General features: G+C 44.7%; 5 protein-coding genes and 1 pseudogene across 7 annotated transcripts; 1 reads left to right on the top strand and 5 right to left on the bottom strand.

The window, feature by feature from the left end:
* Positions 1-2438: 2438 nt before the first annotated feature.
* On the bottom strand, positions 2439-3951 carry LOC119556647. Its single transcript, XM_037868979.1, has 3 exons — positions 3577-3951; positions 3041-3515; positions 2439-2961 (listed from the first exon to the last, which is right to left on the bottom strand). Exons 1-3 carry the CDS (start codon positions 3942-3944, stop codon positions 2548-2550), a joined length of 1257 nt encoding a protein of 418 aa, XP_037724907.1. The 5' UTR covers positions 3945-3951; the 3' UTR covers positions 2439-2547.
* A 615-nt stretch (positions 3952-4566) lies between these two features.
* LOC119556677 (transcription initiation factor TFIID subunit 8) lies at positions 4567-5949 on the bottom strand. Its single transcript, XM_037869042.1, has 4 exons — positions 5705-5949; positions 5196-5630; positions 5010-5138; positions 4567-4949 (listed from the first exon to the last, which is right to left on the bottom strand). Exons 1-4 carry the CDS (start codon positions 5850-5852, stop codon positions 4675-4677), a joined length of 987 nt encoding a protein of 328 aa, XP_037724970.1. The 5' UTR covers positions 5853-5949; the 3' UTR covers positions 4567-4674.
* A 634-nt stretch (positions 5950-6583) lies between these two features.
* On the top strand, positions 6584-10416 carry LOC119556147 (multivesicular body subunit 12A). Of its 2 annotated transcripts, none has more exons than XM_037868044.1 (6): positions 6584-6780; positions 8398-8620; positions 8684-8839; positions 8904-9258; positions 9318-9539; positions 9608-10416. In XM_037868044.1, the coding sequence occupies exons 2-6, from the start codon at positions 8409-8411 to the stop codon at positions 9725-9727; spliced, it is 1065 nt and encodes a 354-aa protein (XP_037723972.1). In that variant the 5' UTR covers positions 6584-6780; positions 8398-8408; the 3' UTR covers positions 9728-10416. The 2 variants fall into 2 exon arrangements, with proteins under 2 accessions (XP_037723972.1, XP_037723973.1); XM_037868045.1 differs by having other exon boundaries at positions 6584-6784.
* Positions 10417-10775: 359 nt separating this feature from the next.
* On the bottom strand, positions 10776-11326 carry LOC119555943 (annotated as a pseudogene).
* On the bottom strand, positions 10776-16810 carry LOC119556146 (rho GTPase-activating protein 15). 2 transcript variants are annotated; one of them, XM_037868043.1, is made up of 4 exons: positions 13854-14935; positions 12265-13630; positions 12099-12204; positions 10776-11522 (listed from the first exon to the last, which is right to left on the bottom strand). In XM_037868043.1, exons 2-4 carry the CDS (start codon positions 13451-13453, stop codon positions 11336-11338), a joined length of 1482 nt encoding a protein of 493 aa, XP_037723971.1. In that variant the 5' UTR covers positions 13454-13630; positions 13854-14935; the 3' UTR covers positions 10776-11335. The 2 variants fall into 2 exon arrangements, 1 of the variants encoding a protein (XP_037723971.1); XR_005219957.1 differs by lacking the exons at positions 10776-11522; positions 12099-12204 and adding an exon at positions 16305-16810 and having other exon boundaries at positions 13451-13630; positions 13854-16253.
* Positions 16811-17096: 286 nt separating this feature from the next.
* LOC119557785 (3-hydroxyacyl-CoA dehydrogenase type-2) lies at positions 17097-18848 on the bottom strand. The gene is made up of 2 exons (XM_037870684.1): positions 18725-18848; positions 17097-18000 (listed from the first exon to the last, which is right to left on the bottom strand). Exons 1-2 carry the CDS (start codon positions 18731-18733, stop codon positions 17242-17244), a joined length of 768 nt encoding a protein of 255 aa, XP_037726612.1. The 5' UTR covers positions 18734-18848; the 3' UTR covers positions 17097-17241.
* Between the last annotated feature and the right edge of the window lie 332 nt (positions 18849-19180).

The raw sequence follows: 19180 nt of genomic DNA, 5'->3' as shown, positions 1-19180 counted from the left end.
GTTGAGCTCGAAATTAAATTCCCTATCCATTGGCATTTAAAGCTGGAGTTTTTTAATTTTGTCCACTTTTTTCAAAAAATCCTGATCCCTTATAAAAAATGCGAAATAGGTCAAAAAATTAAATTCCCGGAAAGTGATGGGGATTGTTAGCTGAGGATGTTAGCTGCTCCAAACAGTCGGTCCTTTAGCTGTACGCCTTGATTTAACTGAACTATGATTGAAAAACCGCAAAAAAAAGGAGAATTTTTGACTAAAATCGGAATCCCTATTTTCTGCCCTAATTTCTCAGTTTTATGGATGTCGTAATGCAAAAAAAGGTCAGAATGAGGAATGTCATACCTCGTTGAGCTCGTAATTGAATTCCCTATCCACTAGCATTTAAACTTAAAAATTTTTAATTTTGCCCATTTTTCGCAAAAAATCCTGATGTAACCCCTTATAAAAAATGGGAAAATGGGTCAAAAAATTAATTTCCCGAAAAGTGAAGGGGATTTTTAGCTGAGGATGTTAGCTGCTCAAAACAGTAGGTCTTTTAGCTGTACGCCTTGATTTGGCTGAACTATGATTGAAAAACCGAAAAAAAATTGAGAATTTTCGACTAAAATCGGAGTCCCTATTTTCTGCCATAATTTCTCAGTTTTTTGACTGTCATAATGCAGAAAAAGGTAAGAATGAGGAATGTCATACCTCGTTGAGCTCGTAATTAAATTCTCTATCCACTAGCATTGAAACCTAAAAAATTTTAATTTTGTCCATTTTCCGCAAAAAATCCCTTATAAAAAATGGGAAAATGGGTCAAAAAATTAATTTCCCGAAAAGTGAAGGGGATTGTTAGCTGAGGATGTTTGCTGCTCAAAACATTCGTTCTTTTAGCTGTACGCCTTGATTTGGCTGAACTATGATTGAAAAACTGAAAAAAAAAGAGAATTTTCGGCTAAAATCGGAATCCCCATTTTCTGCCCTAATTTCTCAGTTTTTTGACTGTCATAATGCAAAAAAAGGTCAGAATAAGGAATGTCATACCTCGTTCAGCTCGTAATTAAATTCCCTATCCATTGGCATTTAAACCTGGAAATTTTTAATTTTGTCAATTTTTTTCAAAAAATCCTGATGTAACCCCTTATAAAAAATGCGAAAATTGGCCAACAAATTGTTTTCCCGGAAAGTGATGGGGGTTGTTAGCTTAGGATGTTAGCTGCCTTTTGCAGTACAGGTGAACTGTATAATTAGCATATTACTGTATTCTTTGCAATTTGTAATCATTTTCGCTGCAGCGCGTGTGACAATGCTATTAATCTCACATCGTTGCATTCATACAAGTTGACATCAGCATCCGTCAGACTGAATCCGATTCTAATTACGCAAACCACAGTCCGCGTGGGAAGTAAATCCAGCGATAACGAAGTAAAGTCGACAGTGAAATACCCGGTTTGCAAAATGTGTTGCCTACTTATGTGGGTCATCGCAAGGTTTCATTCCCCGCAAAATGTTCATTCTGAGAGAACTATTCTCATGTATGTATAGAGGCAATAAAATAGAATACCTCTTCAATATCATACAAATGAAATACATACAAGAACTAATAGTACCAAAATTCCTAGAGAACCAAAGAATTCTGTGGTTCGCCTTAAATTGATCGAAATATATACTCACATACTTAATTAGGACCAACAACTTATACTCCAGTTCCAAATCAAATGCATACAAGAACTAATAGTAACAAAATTCCTAGAGAATTTATTTATTTGATCGAAATATATACTCACATACTTAATTAGGATCAACAACTTCTACTCCATGTTCAATATACCCCAGAAATATTGCAATAACCAGTTTCAAATTCCACTGCATTAACGTACTTTGCGATATGTCAAATACTGCGCGCTATCTCGCCATAATGAAATCATAAATCCGCGCTGCGATGTGATTCAATTATAGTTCATTACAATTATTTCACAATAAATTATTACCAATGACTGCGTCCAGTCGGTCCACAAACCAACTCCCCCATTTTTACAGCGCCATAAGTGGGTGCACTTCCGAGAAATCCTGGAGGATGGGGGACAAATACCTACGCATATGCTAAAAGGTCAAGAGAAATGAATGATTAGCATTTAATTCGATTTAACGAAAAATATGAAATGCACTCTGAGCGTAATTGACACTAATGCGGTTGGACAAAAATAGCCTCGCATCTGGTAATTGGAATGTTTTTCTTTTTTTAGGTAAGTGAGAACATTTAATTGCATTTTACGACATGTTAATATGGTTGGACATTACTTTTGCATTTCACAATCGAATGGTTTTGGTAAGCAACGGGCTTGGCAAATGTAAAGTACAGTCCCAACCGTTTGCCAAAAATACATATCAACAGATATACTCGCTTTACACAGCTTCAGTAATAGGATTTCAGGTTTGGTATCGAACATAGGACAATCTTTTGTTGAAAAAAAAATGGTAAACTATTTTTATTTGAACCGCAAGGGTATATTAAGCCAGGCGTTCTTTGCAAATATATAAAAAAAAAGGATTACGATCTATCACTGTCTAGTCAAACAGTTTCAGCTCATCCAGGCGCTTCAGGGTGCACTTCAAGCTCTCCAGGGTGCGGGTGTTTCCCTCGAACATGAGCTGGACCTTCTGCCTGGCGAAGGTCTCGTCGTGGAAGTTCTTCAGCGAGTTGTCCTCGGAATCCACTCCTATCATGCTCATCAGGGGAAAGAAGCCAAAGGCCACAAAGAAACCGTAGGCCTCGCGTTTCCTGATCTCATCCATGATGTCCCCATGGCTGGGCAGTGGCTTCGACCAGGGCAGGTGCTTCAGGGTGTCCACCAGCACCTTGTGGTATATGTCGATTAGCTCCTGCCGATGGTCACGTAGCACCTCCAGCTCCAGACTGGTGTTCAGGAAGTAGTTTATGTCGAAGCCCAGGCTGCCGTAGAAGCACAGCTGAAAGTCAATCTGTATTTCGGGGGTTACGTATAGGGAGTACAGGGAGTTATAATAATATATAAAAGGCTCTCAAGATGGGAACACTTACGATTTTCACATGCTGCACCTTGTAGTCCGCGTCGTACTTGAAGAATATATTGTTCACCCAAAGGTCGCCGTGATTGAGGACATTGTGGCCTCCACGCAGGGGATACACCGCCTTCAAGACCCTATCGATGAAGTGCTCGTGGTAGCGGTAGAGCTTCGTGGTGATCCCACCGAATCCCTCGCAGTCGCCCACCAGGGCGGCCAGCTTGAGGAGCTGGGTGCCGAAGAGCAGCTTGAAGGGCTCCGACTTGATGGCGTCCATGTGCAGCAGGCCGAAGGGATAGCGTTCCACTATCGTCTCCGGCTCCTGCTCGGCCATCACCATGGTGAGGGCATGGTACTCGGCCAGCTTCCTCATCACCAGCGAAGAGTGCTCGAAGTCCAAGCCCAGCTGACGGCACTTTAGCTGGTAGCCCTTGGAGCACAGGTCCTCGAAGATGATGGTCTGCTCCGGTTGGGTGGTGGAGTAGTAGTGCCTGGGAAAGGGGAGTAAGTTACTCATAGCCTTTAGAAGGAAGAGAGCCCAGTGTCACCCACTTGGCAGCCAGTGACCAGGGATGGGTGGCCTCCTCCGCCCGCCACATGAGCGCCTCCAGCTTCGGTTTGATGTTCAAGTAGAAGATGGTCTCCTTGTTGTAGATGTGCAGACGGGCCAGGATGGCCTGCTTCTCGTCCGGCATGGACTTGACGATCAGGGACGTCTCCAGGACACAGTTCTCGGCATTGCGATACCTGACCTGCGCCCGGTAGATGTTGCTGCAGTAGTTCTCCCCGCCGCGGGTCAGATTGGTTAGCTGCACCCCCATGACCTGCAGATCCAGCCGCTGCAGTCCGTGCTCCAGGGTGCGCCTAAAGAACTGCGGCGTCAGGTAGAGTGGCAGCTCCTCCGGTGCGTCCGACATCATGGATCGATTCGATGTGCAATTGTGGCATCATTCGGTGCCGGCTTTTTATGCGAAATCTCGGAGAGCGGCTGCCGATGCCTTATTGGTTTTCTAATTGATCTTAATGGACAGGGCACGAATGGACCTTCCTCAATTGCCTTAATGGAAATGCATTTACATACCGTCGGATTAGCGGCTTGGAGACTGAAGAACATAACCGATTTGCAGATGTCCAAAACCAAATGGTCGTTGATCCCCAGGATTATATTTGTTTTGAAAATGTTTATAAAATATTCTTACTTATAAAACTATTTTAATAATATTTACCTTATTTTCACGTGAAATTTGTAAATAGTAAATTATACGTTAAAGTATTTATTTTTTTGACCTTATAAAGGGTAAATATTTTAATCTGTATCGATCTCTTTAATATTATTTAATAATATCTGGTTGACATTCCCCAAAAGTCAATATAATGTCTAAAATCTAAAATATAAAATAAAATAAATATATAGTCATTCCTAAAAACCTTTTTTCATCAGGCGCCCAACTCATTCTTTATATATTGCACCTGATATTAAAAAATGTTTAAATATACACCAGATTTGAAAACAAAGTATAAACTGTTTATTTTATACGTGGCATTATACTATTATTGTACTATTATTAATACTATGTATGAGCGCAGTTAATGTTATTTATTTAAAACAATATCAGATGTTCTAACAATATTCAAAACCGCATGCTTCACTTAGATGATATTTTTGGTTATCTCTAGGGTAGAGGGAGTGGGTACCGATGGCGCCGTGCCGGCCAGACCACGGCTGGGCATTATTCCTGGAGTCGGTCCAGTTTTGGAACGCTTGGGCAGCGTGGCGGCACGCAAATAGGGATTATCTATGTTGGGGTTCTCCAAAATAGCCTTGTTGGTGGTGGAATTTGGCTTGATCTCTAGCTCGGGCTTCTCCTCCTTGGACTTGTCCCCGTCCATCTCCTCGTTCTCGCTGTCGCCCTCTTCGCCGTCCTCTGAAAGGGGAGCAAGAAGTTAGAATCTGGGTATTTGTTTATCCAGAAGAAAGTACTCACCCTTGCTGGGCACATCTTCAGTGCGATTGGCCACCAGATAGTGATACTCCAGCTCCTCAAAGTCAAACACCTGATCTGTGGGATTCAAGGCGGCTGCATAGGGCGGAAAGGCTGGCTTGCAGGCAATTACTGGGCGAAATTAAAGGTTAATTTACGAGATACTGGGGTTACATCAAGGCCTCTTACAGGGAAACATATTGTCCTCGGTGGGAAAGAGGTTGTTGGTCTCCGTGGTCTTGCAAAGGAACTTGGTGAGCGCCTTCTCGATGTCGCGCTTCTGGCAGGCGGCCTTCTCGCGAATGGCCTCGTACTCCGTGACCGGCTGCTTGTGAGTGGGCGTGCGGATGTAGGCGTGTGGATCCGGCATGGCCGGAAAATAGCTGGGCACATAGTGCGGATGCGAGGACTTGCTGCCCGCCTGGAGCAGGCTCAGCTGGCGCTGCTGGGTCTGCTGTGGCGGCAGTGGGATGCCGGCATGCGTCTCCTTGCGCATGTACGGATCCAGGCTGGAAATGGAGATGCCCATGTTGATGAGGGCCAGGCTGACATCGCCCACGGTGGGCATGGTGCGTCCGCTTAGTTCGCAGTAGTTGTGCGACGAATTGCCGATCTCCCCAATCACTAGACATGGGGTAAATGGTTAACCTGGGCCGTGTACCATGTACTGTGCACCCTGTGCTATGAATTCAACTTACGCGCCTGCAACATCTGGGTGAGCGTCTCAAGGCACTGGCTACTCGCCTGGCCGGCGCCCTTGTCCAACAGCATCTGGGACACCGCCTTGTTCAGCAGGCGGCGGTACGCATCCACGGTGGGCACAGTCACAGCTTCTACCTTCTCCATCGGATCGGATCAGTCTTATTTGATTTGTTTCAGTCAAAGAAAAAAAAGGAAAAGAAATTGTTTCCACCTTAGAGTTGCCAGATTATGATTGTTTTTGACGCTAGTGCTGCCAGACTGGACGATAAATGAGTTTTATCGCCAACTGTTATCGATAATTGAAAAGCTATAGTGCTCGTGATTTTGATTTTTAAAAAATCTAGCTATTCAAGTTTCTCAATTTGTAAATATTAAACCAATTTTGGCATGGCACTTTGAGATATTAGCTATTTTAGAAGCAAGTATATATATATGTAGGAAATTAAGACTTGATCATTTTGATTTAAATATAACTGCTCTATTTATTTTCAAAATTATTTAAAATATTGATCAATATTATTAACCGTTGATACCAATAATTCAGACCAAAATTTAAGGATGGGTAATCCAAGCAATATATGTACATTATACAATGTAGATAGTTCTCTGGAAATATTCCATTATGAGATGAGGGATTCTAAATATAACTTAAAAGCTTAAATAATTCGTTCTATTCAGTTCCAAGAACTATTCGTTTGAAATAAAATCAATACTCTGTGGTTGTTTATAAGATATTATAGGCTTACTGAAAAGATTCCCAGAATTTCTTTTTTGTTTATTATGATATAAGAGTAAACATCGATAGCGAACAATCGATGTTTAGAAAAGCAGTGCCGTCGAAGTGGCACCATCCCAAATAAATCAGTGTGTTTTTTTGTTGTTTGCCAAACAATAGAGTCAAAAATCCGGGGATCCGAGCAGCCGTTGATAGTTCTATTAAATGCTGTAAATGAATCGCCGGGCTGCATAGTGCGATCGTATAAGTCATTGAGTGAACTCGGGCCCCCTGGAGTCATAGGTCCCCGGAATCGTAATCCCAACCCGAATCGCTCCATCGGGAATTATTAATTGCGTACGTACGTATGAGTGGATGCTGTGTTGACTAATGTTTTTCTCAAGAGGATAGAAGAGGGCGGGGGTGTTGCAACTCTATACTCCTTGGCAATTTGCACTTATAATTGGAATCGTGTGCGGTATGGGATGTCTTCGAACCGTTTCTCTATGGTTTCTATTTTTAAGCCAAGTGTGCTCCACTTTGGTTATCAGCCGGAGTTTCCCCACTTCACCAGACGTATATACACATACCGCTGCTAATCCCCCCTTTCTTTGTCTGCGCGCCAAAGAGATTCCGTTTCGAAACCTTAGAAAGTATGTGCACGAAAAAAACAAGATCTTAAATAATGATCGATGTACTTAAGGGGTCTTAATTATGATGATTATGACAATGATAGTTTATTTTTATAATATGTCACAGAGAAAATAATAGATCAATTACTATCTGACATTATAGAGAGCTAAATTACGTAATATTGCCCACTAATTATTGATATTTGACTAAGTTTGCTCTCTTAAAGTCATAAACCCTCTTCAGTTCATTTTGTTTTTAAATCCATATGGGATAAATAATTAATTTTAATTGGTAAAACAACTAAAAACCACTTGCTTTGTAACCTATACCTTTAAAAACAACCATTTTCTTTAAGTGCTGTAGATATTCGTATTTTTTTTGTTTTGTTTATGCTTCTTTGTCTGGTTTTTGTTTTCGTTTCTTGTAAATGGGGCTTTATTGCATTTTGCATTTGGTTTTTGCAGTTTCTGGGTGACTCATAGTTACCGGTCAACACGTTGCTTGGTATATCTTATCAGTAATTAATTATAGAACATATTGACAATCCGGAAAACAAAAAGTACAAAAAAAAGAGAGCCATCTCCCCATTTCGATTGTAAAGTGCGCACTCGATCGTCGGCGGCCGGATTTGTTTACTTTATTTCACACTGACCCCGCAGCTCTTTGGGTTTGAATATGTGAGTGGATGTGGCTAAAGAGAAACTCGGAACTGGCCCTGGTGGGGCGACCTACAAAAGAATGCCAGGCAAAAAACCCAGCAGCAAGATCATGAATCACTTGCGTGGGGCGGGAAAAAGCACCACCACGATCAGAGATTTAGCACAGTCCAGGGTTATCTGTACACATATATATACCTTAAATATTAAAATATATATTATATAGTTTAATATTACAATGTATAAACATTTTTTAGATTAAATAATAATATTTAATATAAATTGTATTTCGGGGCTTTTCAGAATTAGTTAGGCACAATCTTATCCAGGTATTCATGTACCTGGCAATTATACAACTATTTTGCTTAAAATTTAAATATTGGATGTATCTTAAAAATCTATCTTTTTAAAATTATTATTCATTCCTTATCCCACAAATTTAGTTAGTCAGCATATCAAAGAGAAAACACAAGATATGCCATACAATAGTGAATCTTATAAACATCTAAAACACATGCAAACCTTACACTCAACTTACCCACCAATGTATAGGTTTCTTATGATAAAGTACACCGTTTAGCGTATTTCTGTTACGTATAGAACCCTACCTATCACTACCTTAACGAGTCATAACTCAAATTATATCTCCAGCTAACTAATAATTTCCTCTCCCAATTTTCTGCAGAATACTGAGCGATGAACAAGGTGGGTAAGCACATCCAAAGCGGCATCACAGGGCTGGGCGCCGGCGGAGCTCCATTATCATCGGCAGCTCTGCTGGGATCTCCGCTGGAGGCAGCCAATGGAGCTGGCTCGGCCAGCACCACAAATGTCTTCAATTCCATCATGAGCTTCCTGCCGGACAATCGACCTATAACCTCACTGCACATCGTCGAGGATTTCGAGCGGTAAGTGTAGATGTCTACATCGCCAAGTAATTTATCCATAATAAAAGTTACTTATTCTCTTAGCTGCCCGAAGAACTTCAGTGCCATTCACCGCACCTATGACCAGGATTCGGATGCGGACCTTTGGCGCGACTACAGCCTGTTTGGGCGCCAAAATACGCGGTATCTCTGCCTCTCCAAGTCCGAAGGTCTGCCGGAATACGTGGTGGAGACCCTACAGTGAGCGCAACTCCTTGCTCTTTATATCCCCTAAATTATTTATTGAAAACCCTTTGATTTACAGAGTCATTGCGGATAAGACAGCACCGCCCAAGGAATTCTCGCAGGTCTCCCGCACCGCCGACAGTGACCAGAAGGCCTGGCGCAAGCGGCAGCTGATCTACAAGCTCTCCAAGCGAGGCACCGTGACCCAGGCGGTCACCGATATAATACTCTGCTCCAAGCTAAAGTCAGCACCCGATGGCTTTAAGCTGGCCGGCGATATTAACGGAGTGCTCATCTGCTACAAGACGAGCGCGATTCCAGTGCGCCTGTCGCCCCCAGTGCCAGGTGTTGGAGTTCCGGCTCCAGCCACCTGTGAAGTTGAGCAGGCCCTGAACCGTCTGAACCTCCAAGGCCAGCGCAACTCTCGTGGACCAGTAAGTGGTCGCTTTAATCTTTCATTATCCAGCTAATGCCTGACTATTTACATAACCAGCTGCCACAGCCACCGACTGAACACCATGACTATGAGGAGATCCAAGCCAACTATCAAATAAACTCGCCACAGCGACCGGCGCCACCTCGTCCGGCGGGAGTGGGTTCCGGGGGAGGACGCGGCACTTACGGCGGCACCGGCACCCTGGGCACCTACACCGAGCTGGAGGGAGTGCCCTTTGTCATGGACATTAGGCTGCAGCGTAACCAAGCTGTAACTGATGTGAGTGATGCATCCAAAAGCCATACCCTTCTCGCTCTAACTCGATGTGTATATATATTTGTTTAAAGATACCTACACTGCCAGAAATCTCCACGCTGCTTAAGTCCCTCGACTATGACTTTCAATTGGAACGCCAGATCTTATGCACTATGAAGTCATCGGCATCGAAGAACCCGTTCTTCAAGTAGGATTGCAAAACTTTAATAGGAAACGTCGCAAATTGAGCGTTTAGCAATGTATACAACAAAGCAACAGAACCGGAAATGAGTGGATTTTATATTTAGTTTAGCGTAAGCTTCATCAGGTCTGATGCGCATGTGGCGGCTGCCATGGTAAACCCAGTAGTTATTCAGTTGGATTCAGTTCTAAGGACCCCGGCCCCTTAGAGTTAAATGTGTGTGTAATATTCCTGTGCCTTCGATATGTATCTAATTTTGATGATTGCTTGGGCAATCATAATAGAACTCAGTTTTGTAATACCCCTCATTGGAAACCAACCGAAGCAGAATCCTACCTATTTACATCATAGAAATCATTCATATACATGCATCGATTAACCCCGAATTGTGATCCGAAGAGCGAGCGAAATGTTCTGTCATTATTTTAAACGCGCTAAATCAGATGGCTTTACGTGTACACAACACATTTACATATGTATTTCGAAAGGCCCACGCATAAGATATACATACATCTATCACATATGTCTAAAAATGTAATGTTAATGTTGAATCAAGTCTAGAAATCGGATTGCTAATACCGAACCTAATATAAACCTTAGTACATACAAGCATATATCTGATATATACATACGTTTATAGGCCACTTAGCACTTAAAACCAGTTGGTTTTTAAAAAATACACAAATATCTATTACATCTTAGCTCTAGTGACGATTAGACTGTCTTGCAAAATCATAGATTCTTCCCAACTGCCTCCGTCCCTGTCACCCCGCATTCCCCGCTCCCTTAAACCCCCTCCCAAAAAAAACCCCACCATGTTATATAGCAGTTCAAATACAAGAAAAATATACATACGCCCGTGAAAATCAAATATTGTTTTTCGATGAGTAAGCGGGGGAAATGTTCTGGGATAAACGCAGCTGGTGTCTGTCCCGAATCTCCGAGCAATATGAGCATTAGTCATCATGAAATCCAGAGTTGCGGGTTAAAAAAGTTTGTTCATAACATATATTATGTGGTTTGCCCATAGTCAAAAATAAAAATCAAACACTGTATTCTGGTGAAACCTTTTAGTTTATTAAACATAAGTACAAAAGTTAGTTTATAAAGTAAACATATTAAAAAAATTCATATAAAACATTAGGACATAGATGTTAATATGCCTGTATGTGGGTTAGTAAACTTAAGCGCCTAAAGTCATTCAATATGTACAGTGCTCTCTCTGGCATGAGGGATCAAAGGATCCCTGGATCCATGGATCCATGTCATCGGGTCAGATCAGAATAGATTGTGGAAGAGCAGGTCCGGCTGCGACAGAGTCTTCTTCAGGTTGCGCATGCTCAGGCGGCGGCGATCGGCGGTGCATCTGTAGACGACGGGATTGTTGGGTTGGGGATTGGAGTTGCAGGTACAGTGGGTTCAGGTTCAGGTTCGGATTCGGGTTCAGGATTTCGTGTGGTTAGCAAAGCTTTCGAGACAACGGCACAGGGATGAGCACAGGGGTTTGGATGAGGCGTAAGCAGCTGGGATTCGGGTTGGGGGAACAGTAGCAGGCGGCCGGAAACCAATGCACCTTCACCAGGGATACCAGGGGCTCCTCCTCCTCTACGGGGCTCACTTACTCGAATATGCGACCCTGGTACTCGATCATCAGCTTGACGCAGTCGGCCAGAGTTTCGCCCTCGCGGAGCAGTTGCTGGATGTCCTGCATGTGGACGCCCTGAGGCACCGTGTGGAAGATGGAGGGCGTCACCGATATGGACAGCGTTTCGGCGCTGATCTGCTGCAGCGGCACCTTGGTTAATCTGGAAAGGTTAAAGGAAATACCCATATTATTGGTATATGAGTGTTGAAGATATTTCGTATTGGGAACTACATACATTTTTAACGCAGATAAAGTTGTATTGTATTATTTTAGTAATTTCAATGTTAGATTAAACCGTACTAAAAGAACCCAAACAAAAAATCCCACAATTCGATGGAAACCCCCAAGTGTCAATTTACAATAATAATGTCAAATGGATTTAAGTTTCTTCTCAAGAAATTAAAGATTTGTGTCATTATACAAGCCACAAAAAAACAATTTTATATAATAAATATTTAGCACTTTCGATGAACGAATTACTAAAAGTAATGAATAATCAACCAAATATGGTTTATATTTAATATATTTCGATGATCATTAAAAAGTCTGAGTCATAAAGAATATTCTGGAAAAATACAAATATAAAGTCTTATGAACCAAGCTTGATAGGGAAACTCCGTATTGTTTTGTTTTCAAAATAGAACCCATCCAAAACTTTGTCATAGATCTGAAGGGGTTTTGTCCTCCCACTTACTTTACTTACAGCTATAATTGCTGTCTATCAGGAACCACTCACCTGTTGAAGTGCCCAAAGATATAGTCCATGGTGTCGCGGTTGATCTCCGGCACCGAGCGTATCAGTCTTTTCAGAGTGTCCAGCTTGGCGGAAAGATCAGTGAGCACTATGAGGGGAATACGGAGATTACAATTGAGAGCACTACAAGGAGGGCTTCCGAACTTACACCACTGATTGGGCGGTCCAATGAAGGTCTTGGCCTCGTTGACACTAACCAGCGGACTCTTGATTTCGCGCAGGAAGAGCTTCAGCACCCCGGTCAGCGTGTGTATATCCACGTCCGGCTGACGCAGTGCATCATAGTCATTCGCATCGATACTGAATCGCAGCGTTTGGATCTTATTGTAGTCGCCGCACTGCCGGTAGATGCCCTCGATGGGTTGCGTGGATCTGCGGTACTTCTGCTCGATGAGATCGCAGCAATCCACCACGATCCGGGGCACATTGCGGTGCTGGTCGTGCTTCAGAACCATCTCCAGTTCCGTATCGAAGCAGGGCTCGTCAAAGAAAATGCGCTGTTCCCGCAGGGTCTCCACACTGGGCCGACTTTTGAACCAGTTGGACAGATTCATCCAAGCCACCAGTCGTGAGGGCCTTACATTGGGACTGCCTGTGGAATGGACCGGTGGAAATCGCTTGCCGAATGCCCCTGATCCTGCGGAGCGTTGTTTTTCCTTCTCCCTGTCTCGTTCCTGAAGTAGTTCGCCCAACTGGCGACTCATTTCGCCCACCTTCTGCTCCAACTCCTGGCTGTAGGTCGTCTGGACCAGCAGATCCTGCTCCAGTGTGTGCATCCGCTGCTTGAGGTCACGCCAGCGCTTGGAACAGGCGCTGCAGCACTCAATGCCGCTCTGGCGTTCCCTGCCTTTGGACCTGCCCACCGCCGGACTCCCAGCCGAACTGGAGTTTGAGGAGCAGACATCCAGGCTGGTATTCGACACCACCACCACTGTGTTGTTGGAATCATCCTGGAACAGGCGGGTTAAATCCCTGGTGCTGCTGCTCTTGAGCAGCGCCAGTTTGTTGGGTTTGGTCTTCAGCTCCCTTAGGAGGACAACCGCCTCGGGTCGCCCTGTATCCTGCTTGTCCGCCTTGTCCAGATTGCAATTGGAGCCACCATTGCCCTCCAGGCGGAACAGAGTTCCCGAGGTGACGCTGTGGCCGCGCATATAGGCGTGTGGGCCCTGCGACGATGACGATGACGACGAGGTCGTGGAGCGGTCGCGAAAGCAATTCATCAGAGTCTTTCCCTGCTGGCGTCTCTCGTGGGCCACGAATCCCGCGGCGCCGATTACGATGTGTGCCGAGTCTGGCGTGCCAGGCGTTACTGGCCGCTGACTTGTCGTCGTCTGCATGATGCTGGGATCGCTTATCGGCTGGTCCCGTTCCCTATACCCCTTTCACTTGAGCTTCTTCTCGATTGGCTGCTCTTGGGCTTTATCGTACTGGTGCCCACCGAAGGGTGAGGCAGCTGACCAGTCGAGTGCCCGCTTCTCCTTTTCCCCTGGGGGCAAGTGACGTCAGTGGAAGAACTGTGCGGAAGAAATAATCGTGGGTATAATTAGTTTATGACTATTGGGTTTAAGTGAAGATAGCAAAGACAGTGGGCACTGGTTAATAAAAAAAACATTTTTGACAGGCTTTAGGTTTAAATACAAGCCAAATAAGTCTCCTTGGAATCATATAACTTTCAAAATGTACTTTTTAGGATAGGAATAATAGAATATAGCAATATATTGTATACTTAGTGCTTACAGTGGTAAACATCCACCTCTTCCGCTTTTCAAGGGCCAATTTCCGTTGGGTCACACAGTGTTGTCCCAAGAAGTTGCAACAGCAACCGAAATTGCAACAGCAGCAGCAACACAAGTTGACCACAACTCACTTCTTGGGCTTCTTTTGATTATGATGGCCTTTCCTGGGCTAATCTTCCTTTATTCTGCGATTTGGATGACGCAGTATCAGTGGCCCGATTGCCGGTCGGTCATGGATAGTGGATAATTCGCAGGCAGCTCCGATTTCAACTGACTGGCTGGGGCGAGCGGTTGGAATTCTGTGGGCGCTTATCGCTATTCCAATTGTTCCACAGTCCCAGCCACTCCGACACTCCCGATAAGATAACCACGGGGGAACCAAACAAATGCCAAAGCACTCGCTACAAATATAAATAAAACAAGCTGTCGCAGAATTGACGATAATGTGTGAAATGCAATGGAGGAGCTCCTATCCGCCCTAAGCACATCATTCAATATCCCACATTCATATCTTTCTGTTTACACTGGCAAGTGAATGACAATGGCTTCTGCGGGCTGCTCTTTTGCCCGCCGGCTTGGACTTTGGCAATTTGTGGGTAACTGGAGCAAATCAGGGCCTTGACCAGCCCATGGAGATACGATACAGCTAATCGGCAGTGATGGGAAGGGACTGAATTGCTTTTTATAGATATGTATGTAGGAAGTACCATATTTTTCATATCCGGTATTAGAAAAATTACAATGTCAGTTATTGTTCTTTAAAATGTGATGAGTGGCTTGGAAGCCTAATTTTTAATAAATTATTTTAAATATTTGCAAAACATTAAGTAAATCTGTAAGACTGAGAGGTTTTTGTGCAACAAATGAGAGTTTAAATACTTTAATATTTTAAAGTTCCATAGCTCCGAAAAGTTAGCAAGTACACAATACTAACAATAACTGTTATAAAAATCGTATGTATAAGTTGTAAAGCGTTCAATTCAAACGGCAGAATATAACTTATCCATATAGTACAAGTACCTACTTCCCATCACTACACTTATCAGTCGCAGCACTTATCTTTGCTTAGTTTTAATGAGAATCACTTAGGGTCCTCCTCTCCGGCTTTAATTTTCTTTCTGTCGTGCGACTTCATGTGTCCCTTGAGTCCTGCATACTGGGCGAATCCCTTGCCGCAGGTCTTGCACACGTATTTCTTGTGCTCGGCATGGATCTCCTTGTGCCGATTCAGGTACTTGGCGCTGGTGAAGCGCTTGTGGCAAACATCGCACTCCTTGTCGCGCACGTTCAGGTGCCCCTTGATGTGATCCCGCAGGACGGTTCGCTCGAAGAAACCCTTGCCGCAGATGTGGCACTTGGCCACCGGGCGCTGCTCATGTCGCCGCTTGTGTCGCTTGAAGAAGGAGACGGTGCTGAAGCGGCCGCCGCAGATGTGACAGCAGTAGGGTCGTTCACCGGTATGCGAACGCCGATGGACTATGAGATCCGTGCTGGTGGCGAACCGCTTGCCGCACTCCTCGCAACTCAAGTGGTAGTCTTGCGTGTGCCGGCGCAAATGAATGGTGAGATTTCCCACCTTGGTGAAGCCCTTTCCGCATGTGGGACACACAAAGGGCAGGCTATCGTCGTGCTTGGCCCGATGAACCTTGTAGCCATCCACGCTGTTCACCAGCTCCTGACACAAGTCACACTGAAAGGGCGCCATGTGGTCCTCCAAGAACAGCAACTTCTCGTAGTAGCGTGAACGGGAGCGGAACACCTTGCCCTCCCGCTCGCTCCGCAGTCGGCGCACCTTCTCCTTGTGGTAAGTGCTTCTTAGGCGGCGAATGAAACGCTGAAGCTGCGAGGGATCGAGCGGAATCTGCAGTTCCGTGCGGCACAGCTCCAGCAGGCGATCCTTGGCCTCCTGGCGGACATTACCCACCCGGCAAGCAATGTCCTGCATGTCCCAACTTTGGCTGCACTGGCGGTACAGCTCAATGAGCTTCAGGTTCTGGGCATGATTCAGGTGGGGCACAGCCAACACCTCAGCGCCATTGCCCAGCATATTGGGATGCTTAAGTCGCCGCAGGCTCTTCACCAAGAAGTGAAGCCGCTCGTAGAACCACTCGGGGCTGGCTGTTGGATCTGTAGTCCGCTCCAGGCGCAGCTTTTCCTTGATATAAACATCCTTCAGCTGCTTGACGTGGATGGCAATCTCCTGAGTCGACATTTTCAGTCCAAACTGGTCACTCAGGCCAGCGGCTATCTTTTCGCAGGCCATGCTGCGATGCCTGTAGTTCCGGTAGGTCAGCATGCCCAAGTCCCAGAGCTGCGGCTGCTGCTCCAGCTGATCGATAAAGGCCAGCATGATGGGGTGCTCCAGTAGCCAGAAGTGAGAAGTGTCCGTAGCTGGAGTGGGCTGAAAAACGCAGATTAGCATAGGAATTATAGGAATCCAAAGCTAGCTCACGGCTTGCTCCTCTTTGCTGGACTTCAAGGATGCTATGCTCTGGCTATCGCTATCTGGCCAGTCCAGCAGGGTGTCCTCCTCCTGGTCCACCGGAAACTCAGAGTCATTCCCCTCGGCAATCACTTTTGGCGGGGTTTCCTCCTTCACCAACTCATATTCGTTCTGCGTGGCCAAGGGATCCTCTTCCTTGGGAGTGATTACTGCCTCCTGATCTCGTCCAGCTCCGCTACGCAGTTGCCGTGTCCCGGGTCGGGAGGAAAGGAGCTTTACGTCCTTCTTTTCATCATCCTGAAACAACTCAGAGTGCTGCGACTCCAGGTGCAACTTGAAATCCTTGAATGTGCTCGTCCTGCTGTCCTGGCAATAGATGCACTGGAAGGCGAAGGAGGGCGTCTGCCTCTTGGTCACCCACACGATATCGCCGCAGCGCTGATATGGCGGCATTATCTTCTGGAGAGCGATTTGCAATTGAATTGTTTGTTTACAATTGCAATCGGAGCTGCCAACCTGCGTGAAATGCATTGAATGCTTGGGGAGGGTTGATTAAGATACCCTGTAAATATGATTTAAGTAAAATATTTTTAAATGATTATAAGTCTTCCAATTTTTTTGGTAAGATTTCTCAAATACAAAGAATTAACAAGTTGAAAAGCTAAAATCATTAACAATTATATTTCCGCAGATATCTTTTAGAAACCTATTGCAGCCGAATACTAAACCAATGTACCCCTTGCTACCCCTTAAATGATTAGCACAAGTGTTGCAAAGCGACAAACAGACGGGCCTCCAAAATTTGAAAAGTAGAGATGTGTGTTTAATAGCAATTATTACATAATTTCGGGACAGATAATAAAACTTTCAGCTTAACCACTAGACAATAGATAAATGCAAACTGATCGAGCCACTTCCGGATGTCCGGTATCCTCCATATCCGGATCTAGGGCATCATGCGCAGGGCGCCATCGATGCGGATAACCTCGCCGTTGAGCAGCGGATTCTCGAAGATCGCCTGCACCAGGTGGGCGTACTCACTGGGCTCGCCCAGGCGCTGCGGGAACGGGATGGACTTGGCCAGGAAGGTGCGCACCTTCTCCGGCAGGGCGGCCAGCATCGGGGTGTTGAACAAACCAGGCGCAATCGTGCAAATCCGGATGCCCTGGGTGCTCAGGTCGCGGGCAATGGGCAGGGTCATGCCCACCACAGCCGCCTTGGAGGCGGAGTAGGCCGCCTGACCGATCTGGCCATCGAAAGCTGCCACCGAGGCGGTGTTCACGATCACGCCGCGTTGTCCATCCTGGTTCGGCTCATTGGCGCCCATCAGACCGGCCGACAGACGAATCACATTGAAGGTGCCCACCGTATTGATGTTGATCACCCGCTGGAAGTCCTCCAGCCTGTGGGCCACGTTCTTGTTGAAGTTGTACGTCTTCACCGCCGTGGCCGTGCCGGCACAGTTCACGGTCAGATCCAGACGACCGAACTTATCCTTGGCCGTTTGCAGGGCGGCACTCACATCCTTCTCGGAGGTCACATCCACGGGCACGAAGACCACCTTGTCGCCGAGCTCCTTGGCCACCTCATTGCCCTTGGAGGAGGGCAGATCGGCCAGGATCACGCTGGCTCCCTGCTTGGCAAAACGTTCAGCTGTGGCGCGACCCAGTCCAGAGGCTCCTCCGGTCACCAAAGTTACTGCGTTCTAGGGGGATAGAGGGGGTTATTATCTGGCATTCTTTACGAGGATTGAGATTGTAGGGGTATCACCAGTAACACTATCATTAAAAAAAAAACCGTCCCAAAAGATTATTAAGCTTTAAAACCTAAGAACAAAGGCGTTGAAAGAATATGAATTCTAGAATATCAAGAGAATTACATTTTTTTTTTAGAAGACCAATGTTTCTAATTTATTTTTTAAAGTATTAGAAATAAAAAATAATTTGGGAAGTATGAATATTAAAAAAATTCTATACCTTTAAAAGACATACTCATATGTTTTCTTTGTTCAAAACGTATGATGGTATATACATACATGGGCTAATATTATTTTCCATATATGTATGTATTCCCCACTATTTACAGTTAACTGATCCCCAAGAAATCTCTCAACTAAAGATCTCTCAATCTGTGACGCCGGTTTATCTCATTTTAAGCAAGCAGCTGATGGAAGAAATCTGGGGAACTATCAGTTCAGATTCCAGATAAGCCCCATTATGCTATGTTGTTGTATAACTTGCGAGAAGTAATGCTAATTGCTCGGATCGGTGGGTACAAGGTGCATTGCACCGTCCGAAGATACGGTTATTTATGGGCCTCCATAGACACGAGTTCAGATCCCAATTGGACTTTGCACCCGGCCACCGGGTCGTCCCCGCTAATTCCCCAGTAATCGCTATATGGTCCTTATTTACAGCCCCCTAGCGTACCTTGATCATTCTGCCGGTAGTGTGTTGTGGCTGCGAAAGGCGGTGATTACCAAGTACTTGGGAAAGCTTTAAACAAAAACTAGTTAAACAATTCGAAACCGGAGCAGTGTGGCAGCAACGTAGGAAAATACCAGCATTTAGTATTTTAAAAATATACCAAGTAGGGGGATTCGTGATGTTTGTTTTAAAATAGGGTAATTACATAGCAATTGGGGTTGTTTATGCACTTAAAATAAGAAATAAAGATTTCCAAGCTAATCTGATTGTATTAGATGTGCTGTTTTTACAGAAAAAGCATGTTGTTCTTTTTCTAAAAAAGTAAAAGTAAAAATTATCTTATATCATAGTATATTGTTCCTGGAAAGTATATTATCTTTACAGTATCTACCCTAGCCAATGTTAACGATAAAATATAGTGATAAGAACATTATATGCGCCTTTCCTAATAAAATAGTA

This window comes from Drosophila subpulchrella, chromosome X (genome assembly GCF_014743375.2).
Source record: "Drosophila subpulchrella strain 33 F10 #4 breed RU33 chromosome X, RU_Dsub_v1.1 Primary Assembly, whole genome shotgun sequence".
Classification (NCBI taxonomy): domain Eukaryota; kingdom Metazoa; phylum Arthropoda; class Insecta; order Diptera; family Drosophilidae; genus Drosophila; species Drosophila subpulchrella.
The sequence above is the reverse complement of the archived record's forward strand: the minus strand, read 5'-3'. Positions and strand labels throughout refer to the sequence as shown.

Bases quoted from the DNA above. Each gene is read 5' to 3' on its own strand.
- LOC119556147 (XM_037868044.1), top strand. From the start codon at position 8,409: ATGAACAAGGTGGGTAAGCACATCCAAAGCGGCATCACAGGGCTGGGC. The intron at 8,621-8,683 runs GTAAGTGTAGAT...TTATTCTCTTAG, and splicing joins ATCGTCGAGGATTTCGAGCG to CTGCCCGAAGAACTTCAGTG. The intron at 8,840-8,903 runs GTGAGCGCAACT...TTTGATTTACAG, and splicing joins TACGTGGTGGAGACCCTACA to AGTCATTGCGGATAAGACAG.
- LOC119556146 (XM_037868043.1), bottom strand. From the start codon at position 13,453: ATGCAGACGACGACAAGTCAGCGGCCAGTAACGCCTGGCACGCCAGAC. The intron at 12,205-12,264 runs GTAAGTTCGGAA...TTCCCCTCATAG, and splicing joins TGGACCGCCCAATCAGTGGT to TGCTCACTGATCTTTCCGCC. The intron at 11,523-12,098 runs GTGAGTGGTTCC...TAACCTTTCCAG, and splicing joins ATCTTTGGGCACTTCAACAG to ATTAACCAAGGTGCCGCTGC.
- LOC119556677 (XM_037869042.1), bottom strand. From the start codon at position 5,852: ATGGAGAAGGTAGAAGCTGTGACTGTGCCCACCGTGGATGCGTACCGC. The intron at 5,631-5,704 runs GTAAGTTGAATT...CCCCATGTCTAG, and splicing joins CACCCAGATGTTGCAGGCGC to TGATTGGGGAGATCGGCAAT. The intron at 4,950-5,009 runs GTGAGTACTTTC...CTCCCCTTTCAG, and splicing joins TGAAGATGTGCCCAGCAAGG to AGGACGGCGAAGAGGGCGAC.
- LOC119556647 (XM_037868979.1), bottom strand. From the start codon at position 3,944: ATGATGTCGGACGCACCGGAGGAGCTGCCACTCTACCTGACGCCGCAG. The intron at 3,516-3,576 runs GTGGGTGACACT...CCCCTTTCCCAG, and splicing joins CCCTGGTCACTGGCTGCCAA to GCACTACTACTCCACCACCC. The intron at 2,962-3,040 runs GTAAGTGTTCCC...CCCGAAATACAG, and splicing joins AGGTGCAGCATGTGAAAATC to ATTGACTTTCAGCTGTGCTT.